Here is a 22477-nt window from a genome sequence, read left to right as displayed (position 1 = left end):
TCACGTCGTCAGAGAGTAGTACACGTATAACTGTCACATGGCGTGGTGGCTATGGTTTGTCCTTACCCTCCTTCTTACGCTCTTGTGATTGCTTCCAGGTGGTGGTACAAGAAAAGGAAGGGATCGAAGGAACTGGCGCCGAACTCCAAGGCCGGAGATGATGGCATTGAACTTCCCCCACTGAACGTGAATTTTCTCCGGTCGTGGATCCGGCGAGGTAGAGACTTGGGCAGGCTTATAAGGTAATGAACCTATTGTTGTATACATGTACATGTGTAGCGTGAGCATAGATTTCCGTAACTGCTTCCACATTGGGAAGTAGGACTGAGGGCTAATCCTCTTCCTGAGCCTCATGGTACCTTGGAAGCAAGTAGAGATTACAAAGGTAAATGAGTGAACAACTATTAAGGAACATTAAGGAACTCAGCAAACTGCCTACCACGTATGTATACTATTCTGAACTCTGCCGGATGGCTGGAGTTGGTATACAGTTGCCATACAGATCATTTCGGTAGGATATCTGGGGAGTAATTCGTAAATATTGTAGCCGTATTGATCGACCTCGGTTCACTTCGCTGGGCTGAAGTCTCCATCCAAGCACGACCATCAGGCCGCGGAACACCATCGTCTTCAGGCTCGGATTCCGCACGGGTTCAGACACTATACGTACTTGGGTAAAGAAGGTGGGGAGCTCGTGAAACAACTGCGACATACCACCCTAAGATGAGCAAACGAGGCAGTCTCCGGAGCGAAACTATGTGGCGAGTGGCTCAAATCGTGGAACATGATCAACAGATTGTGTTGGTCGCGATAGAAGTTCTTCACGAATGACTACGGTCTTATATGTACAAGAGCCATCGTCGAGAAGGTCATAATACTTGTATATAGAGCTTTGAGTAAACCCAATGAGCCGGCCATCTATAAATATACAGCTTGGGTGAAGAAAGCGTACTGTATATAGCAGACAATAATCGTCTCTGGGATACCTGGGTGCTGGTAGGTGAGATTTAGCTCACCGTGATAGAAGGTCATATGCACCTCCAACGCCAATGAACTCCAGCACGGCATTGCTGTAAGTGACTTAACGAGACATATAAGAGAGAGGTGTAGTGGAGGTATACAAAGGCGGGGAACTGATGGACAGGGAAGGAAGACGGCGATATTTATGTTTCTGCTGCCTCATTGATGGAGAGGCAGAGGAGAGCGAAATAGAGTCATAAACAGAAGCATCTGCTCAGTTAAAGGAAACCCAGGGCTCAAACCCTTTCAGGCGCCAAAGAAAAGAATACTATGACCAGAAGACGTAGAGGCAAACAGCTGTGCGGGAAAAAAGTGGCGTGTGGAATCAATGCCTGCCTGCTTGCTTGCTTCACCCAGATGTATGTACCCTAGGCGTCTTTCGATCTTTCCCGCTGAACTCCTAAGAGGTTGATATAGTTGAGTCTGTGGCTGCCTCTTTATCAGCAGTCGTCAAAGAATGTCAATTACATAAAAACATGACAGTTAGAGCGCTGCGTTGGAAAGTCGATATCCATATCAATTTGCTTGTGCAGAACTAATACGACGAAACAACACCGACCGAACGTTAATGACTTCGCCCGGATAATTCACGCACACCGTTTGCATCAGACATCGGAATGTCAGCCAGGTGAGATTTCTCTACGAGATTATGTCCGTCACTAGATATCAATCAGCACTATTCCTAAATAAATACAGGCGCACACATACCCCAAGTGGCTGTCAGGCAGTAGCAAGGTAAGAAGGACAACAGGAACGGAGACCGCCAGGGCTGCATAACAAATGTAACTGCTTGAGATCTTAGCTTAGCTGTATTCCAAGTCGAATTAGTGACAACAGACCCCATGACATCAGAGTACTAGACAAACAAATCAGCAGGTGATATAAAGCAGCAAAAGACGTGTGATACTTACTGCTTGATTTACTGCCACTCGCTGCCATGTTCCCCACATGGGTAAAGTTCCCGTGATGGAATTATACAACTGATCCAGCCTGGCCTCGCCAATGGCACTACCTAAGCGTACCTGCAGTCGCTCGCGGAGTTTCCCAGTATAGATCCCGCCAGCGATGGCAGATCCAACCGCATTACCCACGAATGCGCCCAGCATAACCAGTGACGTCACCTGAGCGAGCTCCGAATGCGGTACGGAGACCTGGGCTGCAACTATCGCTACTGTCTCGATGACCCCGCTTCCTAGCCCCTGTATCAGTTGGGTGATGAAGAGTTCCGCCAAAGAGCTTGTGTTTGTACGAAGGCGAATCATCAGCCCATAACCAATCAGCCGAACGATAGCACCGGCTACAGCGATCCATTTGTACCTTCGCAGGCGGTACATAAGCAGACCGATACACATCCCAGCGAGCGCCTGTATGACGCCACTTGTCCAGGATAGAAACTGGGCATTTCGAGGGGAAAAGTTATGTGAGACCATTGACCAGGCATAAAGGTAGGTGTGGGTTGTGCCGAACCCTATATTGTCAATGCAAGCAAGTGCCACTGGCACGAGCACAGACAGCGTGTGGAAGTAGCGTACCGGGAATACCGGATTCCTAGCTATGTATTTCTCGTAAGGATAGAGGCAAGCTAGCAAGACAGCACCCAAGACAATAAGGGCATCGATCCATGGCGTCTTCCATCGACTTGTTGTTGTGGCCGCTAAGGTTGTAGGAATCAACAGCGAGGAGAATCCGCAAGTCAGGATCGCAATACCTCCTAAGTCGATTCCCGAGCAGAAACCATGCACGCTCGGACGATGGTAGACAACAGAACTGGTCTTCTTTGCACGATGTTGAAAGACAAGCAAACTGATGATTATGATACTGGCGCAAGATGGCATCAAAATGGCAAACATGCCGATTCCCCAGCGCCATCCAATGCCATTGACGACATTTTCAACGATGAATGCTGAGACCCAGGGGGTGACGAGGAATGGAAGGTATATTATATTGTAGACAAACCCTCTCCACCGCATAGAAGAGATATCAGAGATGACAATCGCGTTTAGTATCGAAGTTCCAGACTGGCCAAGGGCGTAAAGGACACACCCGCCGGCGTAGGTATCGAGGGACCTAGCTGAAGCACATAGCACATACGAGAGTACATAGCAGGTAATCGTGATGATGTACGTTTCGGCTCTTCCTAGAACGTCTGAGAGTTTGGAAATCGGCGGTTTGCTGACAGCGGCAACGACACTGGTGACGGTGTTCAATGTCGCCAACATCGAAAGCTGGCCAAACTCGGACGCTGCAAAGTTACGGTAGGTGCTCACCGTCGAATTGTCCAGTTCGCTGCATCAATGTGGTTAACCCCATGCCAGATTCTGAGGTGAAAGAAAGTATGTACAAGACGATCATCACCATTACCAGCCTGGGTTATATCAGTGACTTTCGTATCTAAGGAGAGCTTATATGCATACCCAGCGTACAGAATATATTTACTCCTCGGACTGATTACCGAGCCAATGACTTCGATCCTGGTGACGCAGGCTAACTCATCGTGTAACTCGCGAACCTCGTTATGAGACTTGTCTTGTCCATCTTTCGGACTCGACAAACGATCCTCGATCAGGCCGGTCTTGCGAATACTTGGATCGGGGCCCATGGATATCCGGATCTGCTCCGTAGAGTCAGGATCATACTATTTCTTTATGTGCAGAGAGCCGTTTGCCGGCAATAATAAGAGAGCCTGAAAGAGAAGATGCTAAAATGCAGATGTATCAAAAGCATAGAACCTCAAACCGACGAGGTCTATCACAAGACAAGAAATGAAGTCAAAGGGTAATCCAGGCCAAACGTGTGCAAATAAGAGTTGCGGGTACAGGGGCAGCGGTCGGGGAGTAAATCAACCGCCGCGGCGACATGCAATCAGAGTACTGATAATGATCGGTTTGAGGGAAGAGAAAAATGGAATGTTCAAGCAAGGAATCTCCGACATCCTACTGGAAGATCGCAGCCCCGTCGTTCCAGAAGGACTTGCAGGTAGGAAGAAGCCGTGGATGCCGAAAAGAGCAAATGACGCTGAGGATCAACATGGAGTATTGATAGGTCAAATAGTACCACAGAAGCAAAGCAGTGACTGCCCTATTGCAGCTTGATCGACAAATAGTTGATTCGGATCACAGACCCCCATCGCCTCTTTAAGGGAAAAACCATAGAGTTCCTTGCTTGGGATCTCTGCCACTGTTCATGGCTGCAAACATGTACACTACAAGAGACAAGAACCCTTCATGAGGTCCTACGCCTCGTTCGAGGTCGGAGAGCCAGGATCTCCTCATCAACGCATCGGAAGTACATATGGGTTTGAAATGAGGCACAGCTCTGCGCAGGCCACTTTGATTGTCAGCTCGAAACTTGACTATCGAGGAATCACATGACCGACACGGTACGCGTCGCACAATAACAGGTGTCAAAAATGATGATTTTGTCAGTTTTCATTAATGAATGCTATCACTGTCAAAGCTGTGTCCTCATAACGAGCCATGTCGATCGCATCAAGAGCAGGCCAGGCCATGGAAGAAGTCAATGAAAATCCAAGGCCTCTGAGAAAGACACTGGGTATAACAGTGGGACCGGGATCGATACCTTCAGTTACTCGATCCTAGGAAGACAACAGGAAGACACAATAACCCCACTTAGGTCGATCAGTGTCGCTCTTGAGTATTATTGGCCTCCTCGAATCCGCATTGTTTCTAGCCCGGTTTGCATTTCGATGATCCAGTCAGATTGGTAGCTCACTGCCACCTCTTCCTTATCCGAATTCACCGTGTTCTGATTCGCTGTTGCTTGGTGTTTATGCCGATGATTATCAGTGGGGGATTAGGTGCTGCACCTCAGGCCCCAAAGCGCGCCATTCCCGTCGCTCGGACATTGTAGGCCTTCCTCCAGGTCAAATTCCTCGAAATGTATCTTTAGGGACCATGGAGTCATCCTCGCTTCAGAACATCAAGACCGATTCCAACGGACCCATGGTTCTGAAAAAGCAGAATGGGTCTTCCCGACCGTCTTCGCCTATCCCGGTAGGTCGGCAGAACAAGGCACGGCCCATTACGCTGGCGTTGATGGGATTGGCCGCATTTTTGTGGTTGATACTGCCTGATGCAGTTCCTCGGTCAACAGCAAAGGGAGAGAATAACGCACGACCGCCGGCGTTCAGTTGGGACCAAGTACGATATGAGATCTATCTCAATTGACGTCCATCTGACAGTGTACGCAGATTACACCTTCCAACTCTCTGGAATACCATGACTGCTTCGATGGCTTCCAGTGCGCCCGACTTGAGGTGCCCATGGACTATCATCGGGAGAACGGCCGGGGCCGCCAGATGGCTATTGCCATTGTGCGCTTACCAGCAAAGATCCCGGTGACGGACTCCCGGTATGGTGGTGCAGTTTTAATCAATCCCGGTATTCTCAACCTTCCCTTTCCCTCTCATATCAGGCTCTGATGAACGCAGGGGGCCCTGGTGGTTCCGGAGTCGAACAGGCTCTGTTGTTTGGTCGGGACATGCAGACGATTATTGATGGGGAAACTGATCCTGCATTGCCGACGGGTCCTGCGAACTTGTCAGCTCGATACTTTGATATCATCGGCTTTGATCCACGTGGCGTTAACAACACAACTCCCGGGTTCAGCTGTTTCCCAGATTCATTTTCGCAGAGGAACTGGGAGCTCCAGGTGGAGGCGGATGGCATGCTGGGTAGCTCTGACGATTCCCTCATGCGCAATTGGCAGCGTGCCGTTGCTCTTGGAGGTGCTTGCTCCAAGGCACTACAGTACGCGCCGGAGGGAACTGATGAAGCTCTTGGAGATCATCTCAATACACCGCCAGTCGCAAGGGATATGCTCGAAATCATTGAGCGACACGGTGAATGGCGCGAAAGGCAAGGTCAGACTGAACAAAGGATGTACGATCGCATGTACGGCTATGACCAGCAACAGAGCATCGTGGCACGAACCAAGTGGAAGAGAGGGCATGAAAAGCTCCTGTACTGGGGCCGTTCGTACGGAACTGTGCTCGGAAGCACTTTTGCAACGATGTTTCCTGATCGGGTCGAGCGTGTTTTATTGGACGCCGTTGTTGATGTCGACAAGTACTACACTGGGAAAGGACCTGACGTGATTGCTGATGCCGACGCGATATTCGACCGCTTTGTAGTCTACTGCGACGCAGCTGGACTAGATGGATGCCCCTTTTATAGGCACGGAGGCCCTGCAGCCATCAAAGCCGCATATCTGGAACTAGAAGCGGTCCTATACAACGCATCCGTGCCAGCAGCACCGTCAGCCACACGGGGGCCCGAAGTCATCACATGGACCGATCTTAAAACCGTTCTTCGCTACTCGGTGTACCAGCCTCTGTTTGTCTTTCCTCTGCTTGCACACTACGCAAAGTCACTGTCCGAGGGCGATGGGTCTCCGATGGCCGACTTCAAGCAACGATCTCGCTCGCCTTCGTGTCCCTCTGACCAATGCTTGCAAACAGGGCCGTGGTCTGGCGAGTGTTTTGAGAAGGGTTCGAGTGAACTCTACGCTATGTCGGCAATATTATGCTCTGATGCCCCATATCTACGCGACATGGACCAAGCACGTTTCCAAGAAGCATGGGCGTCTCTGAAAGCCCGGAGTTTTACCTTGGGGGATTACTGGGCTGCTGTCACTGCACTAGGGTGCGTTGGACGCAAGTCGTGGCCAAAATGGCAGTTGACAGGTATGCTAACCATCCCTTCAATACGCTCTGTCCTCACTAAAACTCGATAGGCCCGTACACAGGCAATACATCTCATCCAATTCTTCTTGTGAGCAATACTCTGGATCCAGTCACTCCGTTGAGAAGGCAGGTATCCGATCACGTGTCCTCAGCAATTCCACCACGATGCTGACTGTGTCGATCATTTGCAGTGCGAAGAGGATGTCTGAAAAATTTCCTGGTTCAGTCGTACTCCAACAAGACTCAGAAGGGGTAAGCATTATCTTCCTACCATGCCATCCCCTTACATTGTCAGCAAGAATATAGGCAAGTTCCGGGTCTAACATCCAGTAGCACACAACCTTAGCCGCACCATCGCTGTGCGTTGGCAAAGCTATTCGCACGTACTTCCAGAGCGGCGTGTTGCCTGATCCGGGAATGGTCTGCGGAGCGGACTTGAAGCCCCTCTTGGGAGAGTCAGGTTCCGTTCACGCAATGAACGCTGCAGATAAAACCATGTACGACTCATTGATGAACATGGTTGCCCAAGCCAACAGTTTGACCCGAAGGCTGCCGTTCGCCTAAACATCTTTGTCCACAGGAGAGACATTACTTTTTCTGAGATTGTTTATTATTGACTCTCCTCTTGGTAGGTTGTTTTCAGAATTTAGTTCGGCGTTTCAGCTACGTAGGGATACTTCGCCAGACCACCTTTTACGTACGTGATGTGCCCTGGAACTACAGAAGAGATACTAAGGATTCCATTAGGTATACTGTTCTTCAGTGATTCCTCGATGGAAATTGACTTGCTCTCCTTAGTGCACACATATGAATAATGCTTGCAACTACTCTCCTCACTAGCATCACTGTTTGTTCCTAGATCTGGGCCGGGATAGTCATCTATTGTGGGGTTTGATAAGGACATGGATATTCTATATTACATCAATTCAAATATTAGTCGTTACTAGTAAATACTATAGAATACCATTAAAAGCCACCACGCAACCTGGAGACCTGGAGATGCTTGAACCTCTCTAAGTGTAACTTTGCAAAAGCTTAGTAGTCGTACTTCATATGGAACAAATACTACCAGTAAATTACAGTAAGCGTTGTGCTGGTGCAAGGGTATCTAGCAGATAAATAAAGCAACGCCACCACCTCCTTTTTCTTAGATTCATACTATATCGTTCCTTGTGTGGTACTTGATTACCCCTCAATATCTGGCCAGCCTATCCAACCCTGAGCCTAATCCAGTCCAGTCTCTGCAAGTTACAAAGAGGCCAAAATTATGTCAGTTGACGCAGATGAGGAGACTCCTCTGGCTGGTACTAGTCCCCCAAACCCAAGCCAAATTCCCTCCATTGCTCTCAACGCAATATCGAATCCAGATGAACCTTATGTCGTCGACCCGTCGAGCCTGACTACCTATGAGAAGAGGCTTTATGACTTCTTATGCTCCCAAGAATGGACTGATACACAGTTTTCTTGTTTTATCACTCAGATCAAGCCAATGAAAGAAGCCCTCTCACGCTATTTCTACTCGCACGGTTGGAACACTGTTCAAGTGCAGTGTCTCCATGAGCGTTGTGAGATGGAATTTCCAGAGCATTTTCCAGCTCCAAGAGGCAATGCCGAGCAGCAAGATACGCAGATGCAGCTGAGACTAGTCGAAGAAATGAATCGTCGGAGGGCGATGGGCGAGCGCATGTACCCTTCAATAGGCACTATGGACGGAGGAATTGTCGAGGAGGGAAGGGCTTGAGTGGTTTACTTAGGCGTTGTGATCCGTATGTCCATCTATCTTTGTTCGGTCCCCACCTATCCAGTTCTTTTGCTGACTTTGTCAAGCCAGAAATGCAGAGTATTTGAGGCGCAATATGCTACAGTTCTCCTCCCATATGAAGATGAACCATTTGCAGCTGGGGGTTTTGTCAAGGGCATTTTCCAGAGATACGTCGCTCGGTTGAACTTTTGAGTTTGGAGGGCTTTATCCAAGGCCAAGTACGGGAAAGAAGTACTCGTTTTGTTTGGAAAGACTTCAGGATGATCCTTTGTTCTGAATAATCACTGAAAAAGATTATCTTTGAAGCCTATAAAAGCACTGCATGTTCCCGTCATATGTATCATCTTAGATGCTACCAAAGTATTTTACACTCCTCATACTTGTCTTCCACAGATTTGACGCAAGGCTTCTACAGCACCGTCGATGATGTAAAAAAAATGGAGCAGTGCTGCGACAGATTCAAAGAAGATGTGAAATGTAACTCTTACCCAGACATTGGCGCCCCTGCATGCTCTGGTGTCGCCCCAGGGAAACCCTCTTGGAGTGGTTAGATCCCCAGTTAGGTTTGGAACAAGAACTAACATAACACTTATGAGAGACACTGAGGGTCCTAGGAGCTTGGGATGTCCCGAGACTGGGCTGGCGAAGCACAAGAGCCATGCTTGTTTTGAAAATTGCTATCACTTCAAATGACATGTATTTACTCTAAGAAATCTGTAATGTGTCTTGATTCTTTGCTGGCGTAAATCAAAGCTTCTTTTCAAAACAACTATTAGGTATCTACCCCTGTGAGTTTCTTCACTCCATCCTCTCCATTCTCTCTTCATCTGCTCCACACTAACCTGGATTGTTCGACCACGCCACCTCTATTTACCACTGTGGGAAAATAACAAGATTCTGGTTTTGGAGATACTCTCACACAAGGAATATTGTGGGGTTGCCACCATTAACCTGAACTGCTTCATGTTCAGTGAGGGCCAGATTTGATTGTAGCAGTTCAGTTATCCAACTCTGCAGAGTAGGTGTTGGGCCTTGATTATATCTGCCTTAATTTTAAGCCATGTAAGCTTCGTAGTGACTAGTGAGCTCTGGAAAAGACTGGGGCCACACAGAATATATGCCCAGAGGCATTGTTAGTGGTATGGGTCTCACACGACTTCCGAGTAGCTCACTTGAACCTTTTGCGCCCTTTTGTCATTTCTGCTTACATAACACTCTACCCCTCTTCTCTTTTGGAGCAACTCTTTGTTCCTGAGACACTCAATATTTATTCAGCCTTCGCATTGGGTGAATACTCTCCAAAACTATTAAATTGGACGGAACCGAAACGATTGGATTCTACATCTCGTCAACATGTCCCAAAAGTCTTATACAGGCACCTGCCTTTGCAATGCCGTGACCTACCGGATCGATCTCCCCGACTCCACAACTCCCAAGGTCCTTATTCACCTTGCATTCTCCAAGCTCTCACCAATCATATACTAACTCCCAACCCGGCTCATAGGTTATTCTCTGCCATTGCATCAATTGCAAACGCTACACTGGCTCTGGCTTCTCCGCCAACATTGCCGTACCGAAGACAAGCCTGCACTGGACCAAGGGCCAGCCGAAACTTTACGTCGACAAGAGCGAACGCGGCACTGGTGTTCCTCGGATGTTCTGCGGGGACTGCGGGACGCCTTTCACGTCCGAGCCGAGTGGTCAGGATGAAGTTATTATTATCAAAACGGGGACACTAGATGATCCGTACCGGGATGAATGTGGGGAGCTGGCGATGGAGATCTGGTGTGTTCGCAAGGATAAGTGGGTTGACCAGATGAAGGATGAGAGCATCACGCGACTGGACAAATCTATGGGCTAGTGGACGGTCATTTCCTGAGTGATCTTTGAAATCAACATGTAGACCTGTTGACCGACAGATATACATAGAGAGAGATAGATATTGCAACCTTGCATTTCCGTGCCTGGGGCCCTGAGAACCGCAAAAGAATGACAAAATACACTATCGCCCCTGGGATCAAAGCTAAATCATGGCCACGAGTAGAAATCACAGCGTCGTAACGATAACCATGGTCCGATGATTCGGTTGATGGGTACTAGACCTCGGATGCTGATCGGCAACGCAGGAGTTCAGACCCTGCAAACTTACCCCGCTTGCAGCGATGACTCCGCATAATCTGGGGTCGATGTCATGGTGGCACCACCTTATGTGGAACCCATTCTCACCTTTCGCCAATATTTAATACAGTACAAGGCCGACAGGCACTCGCAGATCCAAGAGACTTATATTGCTAAATTGATATACAAAGTACCACCGTCGAAATGGCCCCTCCGACCGCCACAGAAACCGTCCCCTCCAATGTCACCATCCAATCTCGAGAGTCTTCCCAGGCAGCCGGTGCCGAAAAAGCCAAGGTCAAGATGGCAATGCCCAAGCAACCAGTATTCGAGAACAAAATGGAGGAGCGCGAGTACCTCAAGGGGCGTCTAGCCGCCGCATTTCGCATTTTTGGCAAATATGGATACGACGAGGGTATGACCATGGTGCCCGGACTTTGCTCCGCTATTGACAACGATAGGTGTGGCCGGCCATATCACGCTGCGCGACCCCGTCGAGCCGGACACTTTCTGGGTCAATCCATTCGGCGTGGCATTCTCGCAAATCAAGGCGTCTGATTTGATTCGCGTCAATCACGAAGGAAAAGTCATCGACGGAGGCGAGGTTCGCTTGCTCAACGCCGCGGCGTACATGATTCATTCGGCGATCCACGCTGCTAGGCCTGACGTCGTGTGTGCGGCGCACAGCCATAGCCTCCACGGCCGAGCCTTCTGCACGCTGGGACGACCGCTGGATATTATTACTCAGGATTCGTGCGCGTTCTACAATGTACGCTCGTCTTCAAGGGTTATGTATAAAAGCTAACGGCTCCAGGACCACATTGTCTACAAGCAATTCAACGGCGTTGTTCTCGCCGAGGAGGAAGGCAAGAATATTGCCCAAGCGCTTGGGAATAAGAAAGCGGCTTTGTTGCAGAACCATGGTCTTCTGACTGTTGGTCGGACGGTTGAGGAAGCTGTTTTTTGGTTTGTCTCGCTGGAAAAGTGCTGCTATGCGCAGCTTTTAGCGGATGCTGCGGCTGCTGGACGGGGCGGACAAACCATTAAGATTGATGATGCGGATGCTGCGTTTACTTACAAGACGGTTGGGACTCCGATGGCTGGGTGGTTCAGCGCGAAGCCTATGTTCGACGTGATTCATCAGGAGACGAATGGCGATTATTTGAAGTAGATAGGTATCCCGATCTGCTGACGTGGGGTCGGAGTTCTTGATTTCCACTGGGATGCTTCATCTGGACAAACTATGCACATTCAAGTAGAGTAAGCTATATGCAATCCGTGCGATCCTAACCCAAGAACTATTTAATGCACCGTTTAGCGACAGCCTCAAGATGCTCTTCATCGGTACCGCAACAACCCCCAATAACCTTCACATTAGGAACCAAAGGCAACACGCCCTCAAACCCATCCGTAAAGACAGAAATATCCCCCCGATCAAGAGTCTCACTATTATCCAGCTCATCATGGCTCTTCAGGCTCGCATTCCCCTTGATCAACCCAATTCTCCCGCGCACATCCTCCGGGACATCGCGCAGCGCCGCAGAAATCCGCACCGGATGCGCACAGTTAACCCCATAGTACACTACAGAACCCCCAGTCTTCTCATCCACCGTCCGAATAGCACTCCCCAAACTCCTCCCACCAAGCAACCGCCCATCAGACTCAATACTAAACGACACCACAACCGGCAACCGCACCTCTTTCGCCAACTCCACCACCGCAATCGCCTCGTTTAGATTCGTCACAGTCATGATCGCCAACATGTCCACCCCCGCATCCGCAAGCACCTCCACCTGCTCCCTGTATCCCTCCCGCGCATCCTCCAGCGTGATCAACTCACTCGTATCCACGTACGCGTCCCGCAGAGGACCCATCGTCCCGCTAATCACCACGGGGATATTGTTCTCCCCACCCACGGCTCTATTCCTGGCTTCCTTGGCTAGTCGTACCGCAGCACGATTAAGCTCGAGGAGCTTATCGGCGGAGAGACCCATGGGTTGCGCCCAGGGTGTAGCGCCGCGCCAGGTGCGGGTGTCTAAGACGATACCAGTGCCGTTGGCGGCAGCGATGGAGATGTATGAGTCGTAGTAATGGGAGATGAGTTTGCGGCTGGAGTCGGAGTCGACTAGAGGCAGGGAGGAGAAGCATGGGAGGTGGACTTTGTCTTTGTAGACGAGGGATGTTTCCATGCCGCATTCTGTGAGGAAGGGTTTGGGGGAGAGGAGTTGTGGGAGAGCCATGCTGATTGGATTTGGGTGATCAATTGATCAATTGAATCAAGATACGAGACTACGTATAGAGCAGGGACGTGGAATGCTTGAACGAAAAGGATGGAATGAGTGTGGTGGAAATAAAGTCTCCGACTGTCTGGCCCACCTGGCGGATATTGATGGATCTCCGCAAAGTGGGGACGGCCTCAAGTGGGGAGACGGAGATTTTCAACACAATTCCGAGACGCCGAAAATCCACAATACAGAATATACACCACATAAACCCCGTCCTCTCGTCGATGATTAAAATAACTCTCCAACCCCGAGACCAAGCATCCTCCCACCAACTCAATACTAACGCAGCCGGCAACCGCACCTGTCGAAAGTGGAAGAGGGCCGAGGGAGAAGATGGTTTAGCTCGCCACCTCCTCTGCGGCTGATAAAAATGCAAGCAGTGCCAGGCATAGGCTGCGGAGCTGGACTTGGTTGTCAATATGCCAGGGTCCAAACGTGTCCATGTACACAAATTCCTCAGGGTTGGCAGTGGTGGCCGGCTCTGTCCTCTCCAGGTACTCAACGTAACCAGTACCTGGAGACATGAGTGTAAGATACACCTCTCTGTACCCCTCATATATTATGAGCCGGCTGATCTGTTAGCTATGTATCTATAAAAGTCACGTTATGAGTGAGGTATATGTACCTTTTCTTTCGGAGCTCCAGATTAGGCCTGGGCCGCCTCCTCAGCTGCCAACAGAAGGGAAATCAATGTCGGGCATAGGTCCTCGAGGTCAGGCCGCTGGTTGATGTCCCGAGGCCCAAAAGTCTTCAGCTTCAAGAACGTTTCCGGCTCTGGGGTCGTCGGGATGGTGGTCTCCAGGTACTCAACGTAACGAGTCCCTGGTGTCATGAGAGTAAGGAATACCTCGTGGCGGCCTTGATAAATTATGAGCCGACTGATCGGTTAGCCATAGAGACAAAGAAATCGCGCTTGTAGTAATTTATAAATACCTCGCATCCTTGAGCTGCGGGAGACCCCCGGTCTGCTGCTTGAGCCATCCAATGGCCTCGGCAGTTTCCTGCATTTGAACAGCTGCCGGTTTAGCGTAGCGAACCATTGGCTTCACTTTCAAAATGGATAAAACCCCTTTTTGTTCTTTTTGACTGCACCACCCCGTCGACAACGGCTGTGAACGAGTTGGTCCCAAATTTGGGGTTAAATCGAACACGGGTGATGGTGCAGTCAATGTCGGATGACCTCCTCAGGTTTGTTAGCTCCTGAAGGAGCAAGACCAAGTGGATGTTTACGATCGTCTCATCTAGGGTAGGAGGGTATAACTCAAGGCTAGTTGCAGGACGCGGAGCCTGCATGCCGCCGGATGGTCCGGGACCAAATAGGTCGGTCGCCTCCAAACCCGTCTCGCTATAGCGCCCCGGAATACTTGTCTTTGCAAGCCTGGGCCTCGGTATCCTTGTCTCTTGAATTGCACTGGCCCTCCTCTTCTTGAGAGCCGCGTCAACATGGCAAATCGCCTCTTGATGGCGCCTGACAGAAGCAAACGCCCCGGGCCATGCACTGTCTGATTCGTTCAGATCGGCTAAACTCACGGTGCCCTGGGTCAATTGCAGAAAGATTTTAAGGGACGTAGAACTATTCAGAACGTTCTCCGCTTCCACCCAATGCTTTGGCTGAATCCCCGACGCGGCCCTGAACTGTTCTGGTTTTTTCAAGTCTAGCCAGAGTGCGCGAAACAGGATAAATTGGTCAGGACTGATCTTTCATCCGGAGGAGAGATTCTCCAAACTGCTTAAGGTCTTTCCCTTCAGCTTACGCCCCTCCCAAAGTTTCACCCAGTTTTCGATATCTTCTGGAATCGCAAATTCGACAGGGCTGTTCTACAATTCGGCCATTCTGAGTGACGTACAGTAAAACTGAAGGGCAGTGGAATTTGTTGTTCAAGGTGAGCTGCGAGCACGTACAGCCAATGAAAAGAAGATTTGAATCAACTAAGAACGGAAAAGATGCAGTAGTGGGTGTTGAGCTAGCATAGAAAGTAGAGCACGAGAAATAGAAGTGTTGAAGTTAGAAAAGCATTATGGAACGAAATATAAACCATCAACAGCGAGTATGCCCCTATTTTCCTGTTAGGATAAAGTGGCCTCATGTAGCCTAGAGCAAGTGAATACCGCTTGATTGCATCTCTTCTATTCACTTCCAAACGTACTATCCTATGGTCTACTGGTAGTGCTCGGACCTAGTTTACCTGTACACTCATCAGTACTACCAACTTGTACATCGCCTTGAGACTATTGAGACAATCACAAATGTACTAGAAAGCAGCAGCTCTATTGATTATTCAGCGCCCCAACAAAAGTAGAATCATTCAGGAGGGCGAATACCCTGCGGAGAGCTTCCACAAAAGTGAATGTTAGTTTGTCCATTTGCGAAGTGGTGGCGTTCACATCTACCAAAACTTCCTAGGATACTTGCAGGCTCTCGGGTATAAGCATTGGATTAAGATCTTTACTAGTAAACAAACAAAGATTCACGCAAACATAGGACTCTCTGGCCATTTCATATCACGCCATTCAGAAGCTAGCGCTGGGAACTCAATTCTAAGGTTCATGGCTAGGTACATATAGTTTGTTTGAGTCTACCTTGCGGAAGAGCGATGTGTGCACCTGTAGGCGACGGAAACCGCACCGTTGAAGGTTAACCAGGCAGCGGTGCCTAATACCGTCTAGTCATCCGCTGTCATAGAACGTTTATTTGTTGTTTTTTAAGGTTATTTTCTTGAGATGCTGATTTGCCACCCAACTTCGTCGCAAACTTACCGAACCCTGGATGCGCTCAAACTTCCTTTAGGCACTCATTTTGTCACCCATTTTCCATTCTTCCATTTTCCTCCTTTCCCAACGATCACTTTGACATTCTCTGTCCTTCAAACACTCAAGATAACCATCGCCAGATTCAATATCAGGATGTCTGATAAACGTTCAACATTATCGAAGTTGAAGAAATCGTTCAGAATTCCAATCCGATTGAGACGTAACCGCCATGAAGAGGCCATTGATGCTCTGGAGGGGCCTTTGCCTCCCTTCCTGCAGGCGCCGCCTCCGCGGGCAGATGTGCAGGTGTTACAGAAAGAGTGGCAATTCAAGGAGCGCCGTACTGACTTGATCGAACACCTTGACAGCCTTTATGAGAAGGCCTATGAGTTCGACAAACCGTTGGTTGATCCCACCGCTTACAACAAGTTGAAGATCCGCTGTGAAACTTTGGATCTTGGCGATGACGGGGAGTGCGAGAACGGAATTGACGTTCCGAACTTCTTTGTCCCCTTTCCTCTCGAGACCCTCATGGAGCATCGAATTGTGACGCCAGATGAGGAAACCAAAAGGGACTATGAGGCCCATGAAGACATATTTGATCGTACGAAGAATGGCTTCGAGTCGCGAGCACCGTACTTCCGTCTTATCTGGCATTTTGAGTGCTTTCGCAGAAGCGGAATCCCTGATGGCCCAGGACGGTTGATCGACATCACAGTGTGGAGAAAACAGTACGTACCTCTCTTCGTCTAGAGTATCTGGAGTGTTTCACTAACGTATTCGATTTCTAGCAGCGCATACTCTGAGTTTATGCAGGAATACTTCGAACCTGGCGTTTGCTTTCAGCCCTCTCACAGGCCCGCAGCTTGGTGGACGGCAAAAACCACCTCTCTTCCACACCTTATGTGTATCCTTGACCACAGGTCCAAAGGTAGTGATGAAGTTTTCAGAGGTGAAATCCTCACCATTTTGGCCACAACGATTACTCGTTTTGAGCTCGAGTGTTTTCAGGATGAAGTAGTCATACCGGTAAGTACAATTTGATCCAGCGTGATTCGGTTTGGAGAGCGTCAGTCGCTGATGAATGATTGCTCTTGGTGTCGGGTTCTCATGTTCTCAGTCATGTCGGACTCCAAAGCAAGGATCATACAAGCGTATTTTAATGGCGACAAACTGGTGATTCGCAAGTCAAGGCTGTACGACTTCTCTACGCCTGAGACATTGAGCTCCTCGACGACTCTCTTCATGCAGTGGATGGCTAGCAAGACAGGAGGCAACACTAGTGGCTTTCCTCTGGAGGACTTTGAGCCATTTGAGGAGGATGATGATACCGAACTATTTGGCAAGAAGGAGATTGAAAAGATCTCTGATGCGCCTTGAACTTGTTGTTTTTGATCTTTCGGGGTTTTGTCCACTGTATGGTTTTGGGTAACAAATGGTTCCCACATGACTTCTGATCATATGGATGTCCAATGATTGTGCTTCTCATCTTCCTTTACAAAGTGGCTATTTACGGTTGGTCCCTGTTCAACAGGTATGTGCATCTGTAATCTTCTCAAAGTCTCTTCTTGCTATGTAACGTTCAGCAACCCAGCACGTTCCATCGACATTAACTTAGAAAGAATGCAAGTCTACAACAAGGTCTGGAAACCCAAGCAAAGGGCTGTCACCTTCCTCACAAACGGAAGGGGTTCCCGTATGTATCTGGTCTTCTCCTCATGTGGTTGTCTTCGGGCCCTCCCATCGGGCAATCGCGTAAGATTTTGATTTAGCGAAATTTTGCAACGTTTAACATAGGCGCCTGCTAGCCACATCCTCTCAGGTCAATTCCGGGGTTTGGTATAAGGGAGACAAGAGCGGCAGAGGAATAGACTTGCTGGCGACTGTGGCCAAGCGGCAGGGCGATGCCACGGACGGCATAGACCAGTGCTGTATGTCGCCAATGCTCGCTAGCGGAGATGTTCATTGCCTTAGATGTTTGCCAAAATGGTAACGTCTAGTTTTCTGATCACTGCGTGCAGTTGGGCTTACCTACAGAATTGCCGAATTTGTTTCTCCGAATTGGACCTTACAACCCCCTTGGTTATAGCGGTGTATGAGGTGTCGCTGCAGGTAGGCGTAATCTGAGACGTTCGATGATGCACACAGTCAACGACGATGCATCCACCACAGAAATGAGCTCCTGTATTGGGAGGGCGAAACAGACGTTCACTGTCATCTCGTACTCTGGCCTGTGATACAATTCTGTGTGGATGGAAGTGACAAGCGTGTCCAACCGACTAGAGTTCTCAGAGCTGGATCCCTTGGCGTGTCTGACGCCTCTCTGTCGATATCTCTTGTCTTTCATTGGAACACTGTAGCTTCCTAGAGCTTCTTTAGGAATATTCCTTAGTCTCACGTTGGCAAGGCTTGCTACTTACCTAAGAGTCTGACTTCAGTTCGTCAGATTTATGTGAGTTACTTTGCTTAAGGCGGCCTTGTTTGACAACATTGTTGGTAGAAGTCTTGAAGTCTGGGTTGAGACCTTTTCGTTTGAGTTGAACACTATGATGATGAGTGTGCCTAGTACAAGTCAAGGAATCTAGATAAGACAAGGTAGCTACCGAACTTGGTCCACCTCCTCAAGTCCACTCCAGGGATCTTACAGCACACTGGCACCAACAAAGGGTGGTCTCGTGGTTCTGTCTTCAACCTACTGAGTCGCGGAAACAGGATGAAGGACGGCAGCAGTGATACGCAGTCTTACGCTTGTCAGTATCCAAGCATTGTTAGAGATATTGACATACATAGATACAAACATTGTCACTGTGAGATTATGTGATGCGATTGAGTTGTATTGGAGTTGGTGGTATGTATTTTTTGCATATCAGCATAATGAGCCATGCTCAAGTTAAATGGGAAAGATCATTACCAATAATAACAATCCCAGTCTCCAGCATGGTTCTTCTAGCTCTTCTATACTGTGTCTAGTTCTTCATCTAATATATATTAATCTATATCAAAGCAACGAACGCATAGCTATCGATCAATAGAATCCTGGGTCATCAAGCTTCAAGGGGAATATCAAATCAAACAGCTCTTTAAAGGGACATCGGAGTCGGCTACAGAGAGCTTCAACCAGTCTGCCATTAACTTGCCGCAATGAAGGAAGGCGCTTTGGAGACAAAAAAGTCCTTTCCCTTGATCGCCTTAACCATGAAACTCCACGGTGTCATGCCGAACAGCTGCCCCGTTCCACCTGACGCCCCAACGGGGACCATCATCATGATGCTATCTCCTTCATCATACACCCGCCTCTTATACTTTGAGCCAAGAATGTCGTTCTTTATGTTTGCAGCAACAACCGCAGCCTGCTCAGTAGCCTTGAATGAAAGGCGCATCGAATTGTTGGTTATATCGCCTGCCGCATAGACAGGTAAGGGCGCATTCTGTCCGCCTTGTACACGAAGCTCTTGGTTCACTTTCACCCAGCCGTGAGTGTCCAGCCATTGCTGAGGGACAAAGCTGCTGTTGGGTAGGGTACCCGTTGTAGGGATGTACAAATCGGCGCTGAGCTGCTTTCCGTTACTGAGAGATAGGTTCCACGTTCCATTAGTGGACAGAACCGCATCTGTGACTTTGCACGACGAGATGATCGTCACATTTTTCTGGGTAAGTAGGGTTTCCGCAGCTTTACTGCCTGACGTTTTGAGCATCGGTAATACTCGATCCGAAGCAGAGACGAGAGTAATCTTGACTGATTTCCCCTGTTTTTGCGCGGCTTCGGCGACTTCCCCGGCGAGTTCGACGCCGATAGGACCTGCACCAGCTATGACAATCTGCGAGGCTGCTGAGATAGCCTGTTGCGCGTTCTTGATGAGTGTTTCCATATTATCGGCGTTGGATTGCTTGAAGGGGATGGGGATGTCGCTGCGGGTCGTTGACGGTGTGGTACTCCCTGCAGCAATGACCAAGTAGTCGAATTGGATGGTCGTTTGACCGTCAACAATGACGGATTTATCTTCCGGATTAATGGCCGTTGCGCGTCCCTGAATGAACTCGAAAGACCCCGAGGGATACTTTTTAAATGCCGACTCAATTGGGATCAAGTATTGCTCTGGTCGGAAGGCTGTGGGTTTGGCCACAATTCGGGGGCCGGCAATGCAAAAGTAAAATGTCGGAGAGGGGTTGATCAGAATAACCCTGACTGTTTTGACATCCTTGAGGAGAGAATGCGCAATTGGCGCCCCGGCAAAGGAAGCACCAATTATCACAACAGTCGTTTTGGTTGATGTCATGGTGGTCGAGTCTCCTCTTCGATCTTCTTGGTGGTTCGCCCATTTCTAGTTGGTGGTCTTGTATTAATACCTTCATCTTGTTCTGCGTAACCGCAACGGGTGTTCGCCAAGCGTTCTATCATTAGTTGTTTAATTATTAATGCTTAGAAACCAAACAAGGATCTTAGCTGATTCTTCAAGGCTGCAAGCTTATCTCATAAAAGGTGCAACTGGGGCTATCCCGTGTCACCCATTGGCTGGTTTACGACCCTTTCACGTGAAGGACATCGCTTATTCAGCGGGAACAACTGGCTGCCTTCAACACCCGAAGGCCGACGGAATTATTAAGCACCACAAACCGACCACTAGTCCTTTACCTGGAGGATTATTGGGCTTATACGAGGAGATAATGTGCTTTCCAGGGGCAAGTTACTATGTAGTGCCGGGACCGACCTTCTCATATTCATTGCTATTGGTGGTCTGCGATGGACAAGGGATCGATGCAAATATCGTCAGCTGAGGTGAGGTGTACCGTGTCTTCAAGATGGAGGCTTGAGTAAGAATGGTCGATGTTTATTAAGGAACCGGTACCCCTCTAGTACCATGGAAATCTGCTTTTCGTGCGACAATCCCAGCAGAAATTGGGCGGACATATCTTAGAGCGAAGTGCAATGTTGTGCCGGTAAAGAGCAGCAGGGATCAACGACAATCCAACGAGAAGGTCAGTTTATGTCCCTGCCCTTCTATATTTCTCGTCATAGCTTACTTACACTAAGAGACTGTGTTGTCTATTTACTTATAGAGGACCGAAGGTCGGTGGAGAGACTGGACTCTTGCAGCCTACTCTTTAATAGGCCTACGAGCTTGAGCTAGATGTAGGTACGATCAGAAACCTGGCGGTTAGGAGATGGGGCTCTTTCACCTGTGGAGAGCCATGATTTTATCAATGCACTGACGAAACTGGAAATATAAAATGAGTAATTTCTTTGGGTCAGTGAGGTTTCTCCAACCATATTCCTAGCTCAAGCTTTACCGGTGCATTGCTGGAGATCTAAAACCAAAGTTTGCACGGAAAGCGCTTCAATATTAAACACTGCATTATCGTGGCTTCATTTAGTTGGCCAAATAATTAGGGATCTGCGATCCAACGGGGTACAGTAAAACCTCATTATAACGAGCCTTGCTATAACGAGAACCTTAATATAATAAGATTTTTTCCTTGCTTTAATTAATTCTTTATATAAATAATAAGATCCCTTGCTACAGCAAGTCTTATTAACTTTACCTTATCTCCTATATAAAATCTTATTATATTAAGGGGTTCTTATTAGCTAATATACCTCAGAGGAAGCCTATCTTAATATCCTAGAAGGCTGCTTTATAAGCCTAAAAATATCTCTATCTAAATATAACACAGAAAGACCTTCATAAATAGTTTCAGGAGACCTATAATTATATTCTTTTATCTAGTCTCATCTCTGATATCTTATCCTGTAAATATAACTATCTTAATACTAATTCCCTCCCTACCTATAATACAAAGTGCTAACACTATAAGAACTAGCCAGAGCTAGAGAATACCTTATTTAAGTAGATAATATATATAGAGGAATAAATACCTATCTCTGTAGAGATTATTCAACAAAAGGCTTAGTCTTTTTAGGAGAAGATCTACCTAGGGTAAGAGATGCTAACTTTTAGTAATAGATAGCTTTATAACTTCTAGATAAGGAGATTAGTAAGATAGTATTAATATTATAAAGAGAAGAGAAGTATTTTAGCTTAGGCAGATTAAGAGATACTTAAGATTAAATAAGTCTAAGTATATATAGCCTTAAGGACTAGTTTAACTATAATAAGACTAGCCTCTTCTAGAAGTAGTCTTCTACACAGAGTCTTTTAATATATTAACTTCTAGGTTAAAAGAAAGATAAAGTATAAATAATAGCCCTCTTTTATTACAATATAGATAGCTCTAAGAAGCTATTACTATAGTTTATTAGTATAGTAAAGAATCCCTAAGCTTTCTAAGCTGCTAATATTAATATATAGAATCTAAATCTTATCTAGTAGAGTAACTAGAAAGCCTAGATTATAATATTAATATTTACAGACTTTCTTTATTAGTTTAATAAGTAGATAAGTAGATAGAATATTATCCTTCTTATAGATAACTTCTCTGCTTATTAAGCTGCTATAATAGAGATTTAATTTAGTAGTTATCTACTATAGAATACTCTTATTATATAGCTTCCTATAAACTCTACTAGCTAATACTAGCCTCTTAATTAAGGGATTATCCACTATTAGAAGTCATACTAGAAATAATACTAGATTTACTTTATCCTTTAAGAGTTTAAGCTTAATCATAATCTAATTATATTAATAAATATTCTATAAGTAGTTTAATAGGGAATCCAGAGCTGGGAATCTAATCTTTCTAGATAGGTAATTTAGAATTACTTTTAAAAGGCTCTAGATTCTTAACTATTATATTAAGAGCCTATTAATCTAGTAGTTCTAGATAATATATAGAATACTTTCTCTCTTCTTAAGCTCTCTATGCCTATCTAGGATCTAA

The 22477-nt window shown here is 47.5% G+C and overlaps 9 protein-coding genes across 9 annotated transcripts; 5 read left to right on the top strand and 4 right to left on the bottom strand.

The window, feature by feature from the left end:
* Positions 1-1388: 1388 nt before the first annotated feature.
* Positions 1389-3780, bottom strand: AFUA_3G01360 (uncharacterized protein; the record flags this gene model as incomplete). The annotated part of the gene is made up of 6 exons (XM_077804275.1): positions 3435-3780; positions 3362-3385; positions 1932-3306; positions 1729-1876; positions 1489-1555; positions 1389-1449 (listed from the first exon to the last, which is right to left on the bottom strand). Exons 1-6 carry the CDS (start codon positions 3617-3619, stop codon positions 1389-1391), a joined length of 1860 nt encoding a protein of 619 aa, XP_077660433.1. The 5' UTR covers positions 3620-3780.
* A 1154-nt stretch (positions 3781-4934) lies between these two features.
* Positions 4935-7716, top strand: AFUA_3G01350 (alpha/beta hydrolase; the record flags this gene model as incomplete). Its single annotated transcript, XM_077804274.1, has 7 exons — positions 4935-5180; positions 5231-5420; positions 5471-6724; positions 6775-6850; positions 6916-6976; positions 7058-7421; positions 7472-7716. The coding sequence occupies 6 exons, from the start codon at positions 4935-4937 to the stop codon at positions 7286-7288; spliced, it is 2058 nt and encodes a 685-aa protein (XP_077660432.1). The 3' UTR covers positions 7289-7421; positions 7472-7716.
* Positions 7717-7836: 120 nt separating this feature from the next.
* AFUA_3G01345 (uncharacterized protein) lies at positions 7837-8920 on the top strand. Its single transcript, XM_077804273.1, has 2 exons — positions 7837-8490; positions 8556-8920. Exon 1 carries the CDS (start codon positions 7992-7994, stop codon positions 8463-8465), a length of 474 nt encoding a protein of 157 aa, XP_077660431.1. The 5' UTR covers positions 7837-7991; the 3' UTR covers positions 8466-8490; positions 8556-8920.
* Positions 8921-9164: 244 nt separating this feature from the next.
* AFUA_3G01340 (GFA family protein) lies at positions 9165-10580 on the top strand. Its single transcript, XM_743362.2, has 2 exons — positions 9165-9923; positions 9991-10580. Exons 1-2 carry the CDS (start codon positions 9840-9842, stop codon positions 10345-10347), a joined length of 441 nt encoding a protein of 146 aa, XP_748455.1. The 5' UTR covers positions 9165-9839; the 3' UTR covers positions 10348-10580.
* Positions 10581-10670: 90 nt separating this feature from the next.
* On the top strand, positions 10671-11775 carry AFUA_3G01330 (class II aldolase/adducin family protein; the record flags this gene model as incomplete). Its single annotated transcript, XM_743361.2, has 3 exons — positions 10671-11019; positions 11066-11373; positions 11419-11775. The coding sequence occupies exons 1-3, from the start codon at positions 10809-10811 to the stop codon at positions 11773-11775; spliced, it is 876 nt and encodes a 291-aa protein (XP_748454.1). The 5' UTR covers positions 10671-10808.
* Positions 11776-11902: 127 nt separating this feature from the next.
* AFUA_3G01320 (homocysteine S-methyltransferase family protein) lies at positions 11903-12844 on the bottom strand (the record flags this gene model as incomplete). The annotated part of the gene is made up of 1 exon (XM_743360.1): positions 11903-12844. The coding sequence occupies one exon, from the start codon at positions 12842-12844 to the stop codon at positions 11903-11905; it is 942 nt and encodes a 313-aa protein (XP_748453.1).
* A 691-nt stretch (positions 12845-13535) lies between these two features.
* Positions 13536-13896, bottom strand: AFUA_3G01310 (uncharacterized protein; the record flags this gene model as incomplete). The annotated part of the gene is made up of 2 exons (XM_743359.1): positions 13536-13767; positions 13823-13896. 2 exons carry the CDS (start codon positions 13894-13896, stop codon positions 13536-13538), a joined length of 306 nt encoding a protein of 101 aa, XP_748452.1.
* Positions 13897-15635: 1739 nt separating this feature from the next.
* AFUA_3G01300 (uncharacterized protein) lies at positions 15636-17309 on the top strand. The gene is made up of 4 exons (XM_077804272.1): positions 15636-16371; positions 16432-16669; positions 16761-17174; positions 17263-17309. Exons 1-3 carry the CDS (start codon positions 15794-15796, stop codon positions 16818-16820), a joined length of 876 nt encoding a protein of 291 aa, XP_077660430.1. The 5' UTR covers positions 15636-15793; the 3' UTR covers positions 16821-17174; positions 17263-17309.
* Positions 17310-18475: 1166 nt separating this feature from the next.
* AFUA_3G01290 (NAD(P)/FAD-dependent oxidoreductase) lies at positions 18476-20141 on the bottom strand. Its single transcript, XM_743357.2, has one exon. It carries the CDS (start codon positions 19915-19917, stop codon positions 18769-18771), a length of 1149 nt encoding a protein of 382 aa, XP_748450.1. The 5' UTR covers positions 19918-20141; the 3' UTR covers positions 18476-18768.
* Between the last annotated feature and the right edge of the window lie 2336 nt (positions 20142-22477).

The sequence above is a fragment of the Aspergillus fumigatus genome, chromosome 3, assembly GCF_000002655.1.
Source record: "Aspergillus fumigatus Af293 chromosome 3, whole genome shotgun sequence".
Taxonomy (NCBI): Eukaryota; Fungi; Ascomycota; class Eurotiomycetes; order Eurotiales; family Aspergillaceae; genus Aspergillus; species Aspergillus fumigatus.
This window is presented reverse-complemented; position numbering and strand designations above follow the sequence as displayed.

Bases quoted from the DNA above. Each gene is read 5' to 3' on its own strand.
- AFUA_3G01290 (XM_743357.2), bottom strand. From the start codon at position 19,917: ATGACATCAACCAAAACGACTGTTGTGATAATTGGTGCTTCCTTTGCC.
- AFUA_3G01345 (XM_077804273.1), top strand. From the start codon at position 7,992: ATGTCAGTTGACGCAGATGAGGAGACTCCTCTGGCTGGTACTAGTCCC.
- AFUA_3G01300 (XM_077804272.1), top strand. From the start codon at position 15,794: ATGTCTGATAAACGTTCAACATTATCGAAGTTGAAGAAATCGTTCAGA. The intron at 16,372-16,431 runs GTACGTACCTCT...TTCGATTTCTAG, and splicing joins ATCACAGTGTGGAGAAAACA to CAGCGCATACTCTGAGTTTA. The intron at 16,670-16,760 runs GTAAGTACAATT...TCATGTTCTCAG, and splicing joins AGGATGAAGTAGTCATACCG to TCATGTCGGACTCCAAAGCA.
- AFUA_3G01340 (XM_743362.2), top strand. From the start codon at position 9,840: ATGTCCCAAAAGTCTTATACAGGCACCTGCCTTTGCAATGCCGTGACC. The intron at 9,924-9,990 runs GTCCTTATTCAC...CCCGGCTCATAG, and splicing joins CCGACTCCACAACTCCCAAG to GTTATTCTCTGCCATTGCAT.